Source organism: Cherax quadricarinatus, chromosome 11 (genome assembly GCF_038502225.1).
Source record: "Cherax quadricarinatus isolate ZL_2023a chromosome 11, ASM3850222v1, whole genome shotgun sequence".
NCBI classification, from domain to species: Eukaryota; Metazoa; Arthropoda; class Malacostraca; order Decapoda; family Parastacidae; genus Cherax; species Cherax quadricarinatus.
Window position 1 is genome coordinate 39,366,737 of NC_091302.1, and position 12,114 is coordinate 39,378,850.

At 40.2% G+C, this 12,114-nt stretch overlaps 1 protein-coding gene across 22 annotated transcripts in view; it reads left to right on the forward strand.

Moving 5' to 3' along the window:
* Positions 1 to 12,114, forward strand: part of osp (myosin phosphatase Rho interacting protein outspread) — a 595,661-nt gene that overhangs the window by 492,501 nt on the left and 91,046 nt on the right. For 19 of the 22 annotated variants that reach the window (XM_070084011.1, XM_070084013.1, XM_070084000.1 and 16 more), the window contains 2 exons: positions 9,700 to 9,791; positions 11,166 to 11,246. In XM_070084011.1, the coding sequence (XP_069940112.1) occupies positions 9,700 to 9,791; positions 11,166 to 11,246 (173 nt within the window). The remainder of the gene's footprint in view (positions 1 to 9,699; positions 9,792 to 11,165; positions 11,247 to 12,114) is intronic. The other 3 variants (XM_070084004.1, XM_070084010.1, XM_070084019.1) reach the window with 1 other exon arrangement.

Genomic DNA, 12,114 nt, shown 5'->3' on the forward strand with positions numbered 1-12,114 from the left:
TTCATTTTGTGTTTGAGATCCTAATGCTCTAATATCAATCTGATCTGGTTAATAGTACTATTAATAAGAAATAATTGCCAGAATAAGAGAGACTTGGACAATGGGAAGCCATCGAGCCAAAAAAAAGTTGGATAATCTAATCTATTTCTTGGTTATCCTTCAGTAAATTCATTTGATAATCAAAATCCACAAATGCAGAGCTTATAGTGATGACTGCACTATAATCCCTCACTATGTGCGGGTTTGCTATGTGGGTATTCGCTTATATTCAACTCGCCATTTCTACAGAAATTCCCTGTGTGATATAAATTTGCTCTTATATGGTCAGTGCAGATCACAAAATGTAATGAGAATTCCTAGAATGAATAAATGCAGTGAGATCAAAACTACCAGGAGCAGCAGTCATTGCCCCCATGAATAGTGTCTTGCTAGGAGCACCTCTGGAAAGCAATGCCATTGCCACAATTCTCAGGAAGAAATGGGAAGAGTTAAGGAGAATGGAACAATGAATAGGCAATCTGGACACCCACGATGCCTTGTACCTTCTCACAAAGTGCTTGGGGTCTGCCCAGGTTGACATATTTCCTAAGATGTGCACCTTCATATGATAACCCTATACTGCACGAATATGACAGTATCCTGAGGCAGATTTTTACGAAAGTACTTAACCTTACTCTAGAACACGGGCAGTGGAACCAAGCTACACTGCCAGTCAGACTAGGAGGCATTGGTGTCTGCAAGTCTTCACAGATTGCACTACCTGCTTTTCTGTCCTCATGTATTGCATCCAGAGGGCTTGTAGCAGCTATTCTCCCTGAACATCTTAGGGACAAGATTGGAGTCCAGGACCAAAAGTTCATTGGCGGAGCCATGATCTGGGATAATCTAACGGGCTCTGAAACCAGACCTGCTTCCCCAACAACTACAAACAATCGCACTGGGATGGTCCAGTAGTGGAAAATATAGCCTCAACAATACTTCAGTGTGTCAGGGAAGGATAGAGCCCGCCTCCTGGAAGTGAGAGCCCCTCATGCAGGGGACTTTCTGTTGGCTGTTCCCAACTCCAGCCTTGGCACACGCCTCGACCCACAGACCATCCGCATTGGTGTTGCCACCCCTATTCTCGCCGAACATAGGTGTATTTGTGGCAGTGAAGCAGCAGATTGATTTGGGTACCATGGTCTTGTGTGTCATAAATCCGAGGGAAAGATTGCAAGACATGAGGAGGTTAATAACATTATCAAGAGGAGCCTCACAACAGCCAGATGCCCAGCAGTAAGGGAGCCACCCCAGCTATGCAGATCTGATGGCAGCCAGAAGCGTCCAGATGGTATCACTCTTCAAGCCTGGACAGACGGGAAGCAGGTGGTGTGGGACTATACATGTGTATCTACCTTGGCTGATACCTATCTCCAATACACCAGGGAGGAAGGAGGGGCAGCTGCCAGCTTCAGGGAGTCCCAAAAGTCTAGGAAATATGGAGAACTTGACCATCACTATATGTTTGTTCCCATAGGCTCAGAGACCCTTGGCTCATGGGGAAAGAATGCATCTAAATTCCTTAAGAAGCTGGGAAAAAGACTCATCAGGGTAATTAGGGATCCCAGGGCAGCTAGTTTTCTGTTCCAGCGGCTCAGTGCGTATGTTCAAAGGGGCAATGCCTGTTGTGTTTTTGGCACGCGCCCCAGCTCTGAGGAGCTGGATGAGATTTTCGCCTTATAGTCGGTGATACACACGTAACAACATGTACCGTATATGCCACCTTTATATCAACAATGTATCTCTTAAACCTTTTGTACCATATTATGTAATAAAATATACCTATTGGTAAAAAAGAATGAAAAGATGGGGTGGTAGGGGAAGTGGAATATTTAAACGGCTTCAGGAAGAAATCCAAATATTCTTCCTTGAAGTCTTTTTATCCACTTCTCTGAGGCTATGGGTCCCACAATTTACACCAGACGTGTACCCCATCATATAATAAAAAAAAAAGGAATTAATTAGAAAAATAATCTTAAATATCATATACAGGCAGGCCTCACTTTACAGCGTTTCACTAATACAGCAGTTTTCAGTTATACTTACTTGTTCTTCATTTATTCAGACTTCCTACAATAAACATATTTAAATAACAAAAAGACACAATACTGTGACTGGAACAAAACAGATTACCTGCACATAGGAGGAGAGGGGAGCTTGCCACGACATTTCAGTCTGACTTGGACCATTTACAAAATCACACTAGCAGAAAGAGAAGGAGCCAGTATGTATAGACCAGCAGATAGGTAAGGGACAAGTAGGAAAGGAAGCAGAGAGGTAGTGGTAGAGGTGGTGTTAATAGTAGTAGTAAAGGTGGTGGTGGTAGTAGTCATAGAGGTAGTGGTGGTGGTAGTAATAGTAGACGTGGTGGTGGTAGTAGTAGAGGTATTGGTGGTAGTAGTAGAGGTGGTGGTGGTAGTAGTAGTAGAGGTGGTGGTGGTAGTAGTAGTGGAGATGGTGGTGGTGGTGGTAGTAGTAGTGGAGATGGTGGTGGTAGTAGTAGTGGAGATGGTGGTGGTAGTAGTAGTAGTAGTAGAGGTGGTGGTGGTAGTGGTAGAGGTGGTGGTGGTGGTAGTAGTAGAGGTTGTAATAATGTTGGTAGAATTACTGACAATATGTAAAGTAAAAGGACACAAGTGCAACTAATGTGACATTTTATTGTGGCAACGTTTCGCTCTTCAGGAGCTTTGTCAAGCCGATACAAGCAGTATATGGACACAGAGGGTATATAAAGGCTCAGAGTGAGGTGCAATACTAGTGAGGTACCATTTCGATGTTCACTAGTGGTAGTAGTAGTAGTAGTAGTGACAATATGGTAGAGCAATTAATTCGTACATGAGTAAAAGGATATAAAAGCTATTACTTGGGTAACATAAGAATAGGTTGGACAAATATAGACTGGATAGAGAAGACCTTTTTCAGTGTTCACTCTCTGTAATGTGCTTTGTGTAGTATAACAGGAGAGACTATGTGATGGCAGGGTTTACTGTTTTCAGGAGGATTCTCGCTAAGACTTCAGAGATGGTGAAGCTGCTGTTGTTTTGTTTAATTGTATTCGAAACGGCGATCAGTGCTGATTCGAGGCACTTGAGTCTGCAGAAATTAGTTTCTTTGATCACTAATTGGGCGTCCCTGAATTTCATGAGATGATTGGTGGAATTTCAGTGTTGTACACAGGCGTTGTACATCGCTTCTAGCACTTCAATAAAGGATCTAACCAGGACAAAATCAAAGCACCACGAACCAGTCAATGCAGGGGTTTACACTATACCCTGTGGAGGCTTTGACAAGATTTATGTAGGTGAAACAGCAAGAAACCTCGACACCCGCCTCAATGAACACACTTACGCATGTAGGAACGATAACTTGAACAACGCCTGTGTACAACACCGAAATTCCACCAATCATCTCATGAAATTCAGGGACGCCCAATTAGTGATCAAAGAAACTAATTTCCGCAGACGCAAGTGCCTCGAATCAGCACTGATCGCTGTTTCGAATACAATTAAACAAAACAGCAGCAGCTTCACCATCTCTGAAGTCTTAGTGAGAATCCTCCTGAAAACAGTAAACCCTGCCATCACATAGTCTCTCCTGTTATACTACACAAAGCACATTACAGAGAGTGAACACTAAAAAAGGTCTTCTCTATCCAGTCTATATTTGTCCAACCTATTTTTATGTTACCCAAATAATAGCTTTTATATCCTTTTACTCATGTACGAATTAATTGCTCTACCATATTGTCACTACTACTACTACTACTACTACTACATTACTACAGTGGACCCCCAGTTAACGATATTTTTTCACTCCAGAAGTATGTTCAGGTGCCAGTACTGACTGAATTTGTTCCCATAAGGAATATTGTGAAGTAGATTAGTTCATTTCAAACCCTCAAACATACACGTACAAACGCACTTACATAAATACACTTACATTATTGGTCGCATTCGGAGGTAATCGTTATGCGGGGGTCCACTGTACATTAGTTGCACTTGTGTCCTTTTACTTTACAGTAGTAGAGGTGGTGGTGGTGGTAGTAGTGGTGGTGGTGGTGGTAGTAGTAGAGGTGGTGGTAGTAGTAGTGGTGGTGATAGTAGTAGTGGTGGTGATAGTAGAGGTGGTGGTGGTAGTAGTAGTGGTGGTGGTGGTGGTAGTAGTGGTGGTGGTGGTAGTAGTAGTAGTAGTAGTAATAGAGGTGGTTGTGGTGGTAGTAGCAGTAGAGGTGGTGGTGGTGGTGGTAGTAGTAGTAGTAGAGATGGTGGTGGTGGTGGTGGTAGTAGTAGTAGTAGAGCAGGTGGTGGTGGTAGAGGTGGTGGTGGTGGTAGTAGTAGAGGTGGTGGTGGTAGTAGAAGAGGTGGTGGTGGTGGTAGTAGTAGTAGAGGTGGTGGTGGTGGTAGTAGTTGTAGAGGTGGTGGTGGAAGTAGTAGAGGTGGTGGTGGTAGTAGTGGTGGTAGGGGTGTGTGGGGGGCAGGAGGAGCGGGGGGGGGGGGTTGGTGGTGGCAGCAGTAGCGGTAGCAGAAGTAGTGGAGTTAGTCAAAGACTAAGAAAGAGGAGCACTGTAAGGGTACTAGGGGCCCACAAAGGGTAGGAACAAAAACACAAAGGGGAGGGAAATAAAATAAAATAAATAATAAAGGACCAAACACACAAGGCAGAAGAAAGAAAACCCAAAGGAGAAAGAGGAAAGGGTAAGAGGGAGAAGGAGAAAAAAGAATCAGGTTAAGGCACGGGTGTTCTGAAGTTTGGAGCATTTTACAATGTAATGGGAAAGGAAGGCTTCTACAGAGACAAAGCCAGTACCAAGATTCATACAAGGAAAGGTGTGTATAAGGGAGGATTCAACCAGACGGTGACTGTGAAAGTTAGAAGTAGGGTAGACAGTTTTAGCAGAAGACCAGTCAGTAGGAGGACTTGGATCTCTGACACGACAGATAAGAGCATTGTTGGTGTTGGCAAGCCTAACACTACTTTTGTGCTCCCCGAGTCTGTGAGAAACAGAATGACCAGTTTCTCCAAAGTACGGAAGAGGACAAGAGGAAAAGGAAATAGAGTAGACACCAGGAGCATCTATAGAGGGAGGAAAGGTATGAACTAGATTGGTGCGATGAGTGTTAGTCTGGCGAAAAGTAAATTTGATATCTAAGGAATGGAAATTAGTTGAGATTAGTTGAGATTAGAAACACTTTAAATATAGGGAAGGCAGAGGACAGCAGAGTTCACAGGAGTAGAGAGTCTGGGAGAGAAGAAAGTCTGTTTAGCATGTGAGAAGGCAGAGTCTAAGAAATGGGAAGGGTAGCCAAGATGAGAAAATGAATTACGAAGAGTGGAAATTTCTGATTCAGGGAACTGAGGATCACAAATGCAGAGAGCACAGAGAAAGAGAGAAGTGAGAACCTTTTTCTTGACAGAGGGAGTATGGTGAGAAAAGTAGTGAATGTACATGCCACCATGCATAGGCTTGCAGTATACAGAAAAAGCAAAACCTGTATCTGAGCGGTGGACTTGAACATCAAGGAAAGGAAGCAAAGAATTAGATTCCCATTCAGCTTTAAACTTAATGGAAGGGGCAAGATTATTAAGGGCACTGAGAAATGGTTGGAAGAGCCTAGTCATGAGGTCAAAGAGCAAAGATGTCATCTACAGAGGAGAGCCAGAGTGAAGGGCGCACATCAGTAGTAGAAAGAAGAACAGTCTCGAAGTATTCCATATAAGGATTAGCAAGAACAGGAGAGCCCATGGCAACACCAAAGATTTGAGAATAATATTTGCCTTGGAAGAAAAAGGAATTTGAGTCCACACAAAGGAGAATAAGATAAAGAAAAACATCAGTATGTATAGGGAGATGAAGTAACCCATCATTGGTCTTCTCTCTGAGAAAACTGAGGACATCTTCCAGAGGGGCATTAGTGAAGAGGGACTCAACGTCAAGACTAAGCATCTGTGTTTTTGGTCCTGCCCTTTATGGACCCCTAGCTCCCTTGTAGTGCTTCTCTTTCTTAGCCTTTGACTGACTCCATTACTAACTACTACTACTACTACCTCTACCACTACCTCTCTACTTCCTTTTCTACTACCTCTCTTGTCGAGTCCCAGTCGGCTGGCCTATATATATACTGCCTCCTCTCCTTTCTGTTAGTGTGACTTTGTAAATGGTCCAAGTTGGGCCAAAATGTCAACGTGAGCTCCCCTTTGCTATGTGCGGGTTATTTGTGCACTATGAACTAAGGATAAAAATATTTTAAGGTAAGTAATGTATGTGTACAGTATATGCATTTTTTAGGCCTAGCTATATTGCTCACTTAATACATGATAGTGTAAACATGCTATCAGGCTTTTATATGTTGAAAGTAGAAAAAAAGCTATGATTACCTTTACAGTGATTTTTGCTTTACAGCAGTAGCTCTGAACCTAACGTGCTGTATAAGCTGGGCCCTCCTGCACTCTGATGACAGTCTCATCAAAAAATAAACAGCATGAACTCAGGCATAGAGAATTCCAGATATAGCCAACATATCTGGAGAGGGTTTCGGGGATCAACGCCCCCGTGGCTTGGTCTGAGACCAGACCAGACTTCAGTAATCAGAAAATTGACAGAGATAAATTAAACAATCCTAAGCACCCTTAACCCAATTTTCTGATGAATGGGATACAAAGAAGTAATGAACAAGGGAAAAATCCAACTTTTGCACAGTAAAAAGATCAGTTCCCAGGGCACAGTCTTGGTGCCTCTACTTCTCTTCCTTGTAGCACAAAGATACAAACACTAACCACAGCTTCGTATCATCCTTTGTGGATGATACAATATTTTTTTTTTTTTAACCTGTTGGCGGTTTCCCACTGAGGCATAAAAGTCACTTCAGTAGATGCAGAAAAATTGCAAGTGCATATCAATAAAATCTTCCATCAGGCAATAGAAAATAACATGATGTTCAGCAGTGACAAATTCCAACTGCTTAAATTTGGAGAGAATAAATAACTCAAAAGGAATGGTGTATGCAAAACACAGGATGATCACCTCATAGAACATAAGGAATATGTAAAAGGTAATAAAGAAAATGATGCAGAAGTTAGAAAGATGACATAGTGTATAATGAGAATTTCAAAATGAGAAAAATAATGCCAGTGGTGACACTTTAAATCACTTGTGCTATCTCACTTGAGAGTACTATTTGGTAATGATGGCTCCACTCAGGACAGGAGATATATCTAAGGTAGAAAAGGCAAAAATCATTTACTGCCCACATAAAGCAGATAATACACTTAAACTACTAGAAACACCTCTGAGTGCTGAGAATGCTCTCTCTGGAACAGAGGAGAGAGAGATAAAATAATACATCACCACAAACATGCATCATCACAAACTATAGTCAGCAGCAGGTTAGCAGTGCTGACCAAGGGTATACCATGCCTAGTATAAGCAAGAGAGAGGACTATTTTTGGCTCCTTGAAATGCTTACTCATTAATAAGATATGATTTATTATATAAGGAGTACCTCCATGAAGTTTTGGAAGTATGAGCTCAACATGAGAATGCCTCTTAGAAAGTGACCTGGAATGAAGAAGGAAGAGAGAGAGAGAATGAGAGAGAGAGAATGAGAGAGAGAGAGAATGAGAGAGAGAGAGAGAATGAGAGAGAGAGAATGAGAGAGAGAGAATGAGAGACAGAGAATGAGAGAGAGAGAATGAGAGAGAGAGAGAGAGAGAGTGTGTGTGTACCAGACAGACTGATGAGAAGAAATGAAGCTAAAGGTTAGGAGCAGGTGGTCACGGGCAACACAGGAAGAGGAGAGGGAAGACAAATGGCAGGGTATCATGAGGGCCATATACACCCTCCTCCACAATTCCAGAGAACAAAGTTCATGAGAGTAAAGATGCAGAGTTTACAAGGAAGAGACGAGCAGGAGGAATAAAGATAGGAAACAACAAGCATGACTAACTTGCTTATCTGTCTCACCCCCATTCATCAACTAACCTCCTCCTCCTGCTCTCCATCCTACCACCAACCACAGCCTCCATCCCATCACTGAACAATCCAACTCAGTAATTCTTCTTCTTACCCTGTTGTCCCAGAAACCCTACCCAACTTGTGCTAATGCATTCCAACCCTGCAATTTAACTCAGCTAGCAACCCCACCTCACCTCATTACAAAGCCTCAAAAACATAAACATACATCTCTCTCTCAACAAACTAGTCGTATCCCACTGAGGCAGGGTGGCCCAAAAAGAAAAACAAAAGTTTCTCTTCATAACTTTAGTAACGTATACAAGACAAGGGGTTACTAGCCCCTTGCTCTTGGCATTTTAGTCACCTTTTACGACAAGCATGGCTTATGAAGGAAGAATTCTGTTCTACTTCCCCATGGAGAATAAACATACATGTTATTTGCAATAATGCAGATTAAGAGAGAAAATAAAGAAAAACAACCGAGACATTATGGCAGTTACAGAAACTAAAAGAATGGCTGTTAACCCTTAAACTGTCCAAACGTGGATCTATGTTTGCGCGCGTAGTACTCCGAACTTGATTTTCTCCATAAGAAAGAATGTAAAAAAATGTAGATCTACGTTCGGAGCACTATGCGAGCAAATGTGGATCTACGTTTGGACAGTTTAAAGATTAAATAAATAAATGGATTAATTGTAAAGAAATTATTTGCAAAATATGTTACTCAGATTAGAATACAGAAATTAATTCAAATATGAATTACTAAGAGAAACTGAAAGCATTAAGCCACTTTTGAGTTGTAAGAGCTGACTAAAATGCTGGTAACAAGGAGCTAGTAACCCCTTCTCCTGTATATATTACTAAATTTAAAAAGAGAAACTTTCGTTTTTCTTTTTGGGTCACCTTGCCTTGGTGGCATATTGCTGGTTTGTTGAAAGAAGAACCACTTTTGAGTTCACAAGAGAAATTTGTTAGAACTAACAGCAAGGAGAAGAGAAGGACACCATCTTAAGTGATATAAGTGGTTTAGGATGATAACAGGAAATATTTCAAGTGCTTTCTTTCATAACTGACATTTTACAAATAACCTAAATAAAGAATATAACACCAGAAGCATTGCTCAGTTTATGTAGTCACAAATAGTATGTCATTACATATTCCTCCCTCCCTCTCAGCCAACCCCATATTCATTTCCATTCTTTCTTTCTCTCTCTCTCATTCTCTTTTCTTTACAAAAAGCACGAGTTTGTTGGCAGCATCGGCACTTTCCTCTAAGGTATCATCATCGACATTCCCTCAGTACCTTTATAATAGTCACTTATTCGTATTTCTATTGTTATACTCCATATACAGGTCATAGAGAGTTGAGGGATGGGAAGCAGTCAGATTTTATCCAGTAAAGATGAGGGTATGACTCAAGAAATCGTAATGACACGATTGCAAATAAACCATACCCCCGGCCGGGATTGAACCCGCGGGTTCAATCCCGGCCGGGGGTATGGTTTTAAAGATGAGGGTAGCTCCAATTCCTCTAATCCAGAGCCCTTCACCACTTCAAGGCATAACTCCCCTTCCCCCCACATTGAATGGCCACTTATAGTTTGTATATGCATGTATTTTAGATATTTTTTCTAATTATTCCATCATAAACATATTTATTTGACCTATTATATGTATGCCACTAACTTTTCTACTTGTCTCTGATATAGATCAAGGAACTGCTTGACCGTGTAGAGGAGCAAGAACACGACCTCTCTGAGAAGGTGTCCTGTGCCAACGAACTCAATGAGATGAGGAAGAAGTGAGTTGGTCCAGTCTCTCTTGTATTGTTTCATTCAGTGTGGTGATGCTCTCTGGGATGTTGTGCAATTGTTTGATGTTCTGTTCCCTCATACTCTCTTCTGCTTTACTCATATCTTCTTAATTATTATTGGTTTTATGTTATGTTGTTTTACTACAATTTAAATTAACTATAATATAGTATTTAGGAAATTCACAATTAATAATTTATAGTCCTTTATATACTAATTTTTGTACATTTAAGTTGCTGAGTTTAATAATTTTCCTATTATTGGTTTAATTACATAAATATTAAAAGTATTTTATAACTGGATTATTGAAGAAGTGGTAAAACAAGGTTTTGTTGTCTGAAGACATTTGCAAACCCTGTGTCATAACTCCTCATCCTGCTTGTTATGTTTGCTGCCAGTTAGGGGGACACCATAAGGCTCAGCATAGCCTCTGTCTCTCTGGCATTTACCACCTTAAGAGGTTCCTAATTAGGTGTGGGAAGAATGCAACCTCACTGCAGCCCAGTTGCCTCATTCACAAGTGCACCATTTGGCAAGTGTCAAGGTTGCTTTGCTCTGTTCCTCCTTGCCTTTTGTCTTGGAAAGTTCCTGTGTGTGTGTTCTTGAAAATATTAAGTGACATTTTGTTTATCTTGAAAGTACATGATATATTTAGGATTACTTGTGGTGACAAATATGTGAAGTTATGTATTACAGAAAATTTTCTCTCTCATTCCCTTCATAGTTTAGCTTCCAAGCATACTGATACATTATAACTCTATTGAAAATTTAGTATATTACTGGCATTTGTATTTTGTGTTGAATTTATTAGTTAACTTTTGTCTGTGCTGATAGGTAAAAAAAAAAAAAATTGGATCAGATTGAGGAATTTAGTTGACTATTTGTTTTCTTTTGCAGTCTCACAGGTCATAAAATTTATTTCTTAGTAATTGAACTCTGACTACAGTTCTTTTTTATTTTTCTTCATCTCTTGTCTCCAGTTAAAATGATCACTTTTTCTGCTTGCGGTATTATGATTTTTACTTTTATTTAGTAGTCCATTATTTATCCTAGTCACATTATTCTCTCTACCATGTGCTATTAAATGGTGGGTTGTGTATATTTAAAGTAATTAATTTATGATCTTTGTTTTGGATTTCTATCACTAAGAGTTTAGCATTACTGTATTTGAGTTTTGGATTTGAATTTCTGTAGCATGTAGTATTTCTTTTAGTAATACTTATTAATAATCCACTGCCTTTCTTTCAATTTCTGTCTTTCAAACCGGACAGTATCCACTGAACTCTACTTCATGTAATAAGTCTTCCTTGAATTTTGTTTGTGGCTTGAAAAGTGTTCTAGTTAACGTGTGCATGTTTGTGTAGGTACAATGACGTACTCGCTTGCCTGTCCTCTCAGTCTGCCACTGTTGACTGCAAACAACACTTTGAACTTCTTGAGAAAAAGTAAGGCAATTTATCTTTCATCTGTTATGAGTGTACACTTTATTATAGCTGCATGATAAGTTATATATGTATGTAGATAAATGGTTCAGAGAACCGACAAGTTAATAAATTAGACAAATGTGCAACATTTGGATAGGAAACGTTTCGCCACACAGTGGCTTCGTCAGTTCATACAAAGGAGAATGGTGAAAATAGGAGAAGTTTCAGGTAATCAGTCCCTCAGCCTTGAGTCGATGTAATCAATCCATCAGTCTTGAAAAGAATAGAGCATATGTGTGTGAAGAAGTGGCTTATATACTGTAGGCAGCAGAGGTGCAGGCATGACCTGCTTCCACATTTGGATTTGTCAAATGTGATACCACCTACGACTGCTGCACCTCTCCTGCCTACAGTATATAAGCCACTTCTTTGTACATATGCTGTATTCTTTTCAAGATTGATGGACTGATTACATTGACTCAAGGCTCAGGGACTGATTACCTCAAACTTCTGTTCTTCACCATTCTCCTTTGTATGGACTGATGAAGCCACTGTGTGGCAAAACATTTCCTCATTAACGATACCCAAGTGTTCTACATGTGTCTAATTTATCAAGTTCCTGTATATACTTTCTTTCAACGCACTGGCCGTATCCCACCAAAGCAGGGTGACTCAAACAGAAAAACAAAAGTTTCTCTATATAAATTTAGTAATGTATACAGAAGGGGTTACCAACCTCTTGCTCCTCAAGTTATATACATAATGATAATTTAGTATATAAATAATTTTTGGTATATTTCATGGAACAGATACCAAGAATTAAAAACCAAAATGTTAAGCTTATTCTACTGATAACTATAGAAATATCTACTTGTATTTGTTATATCTT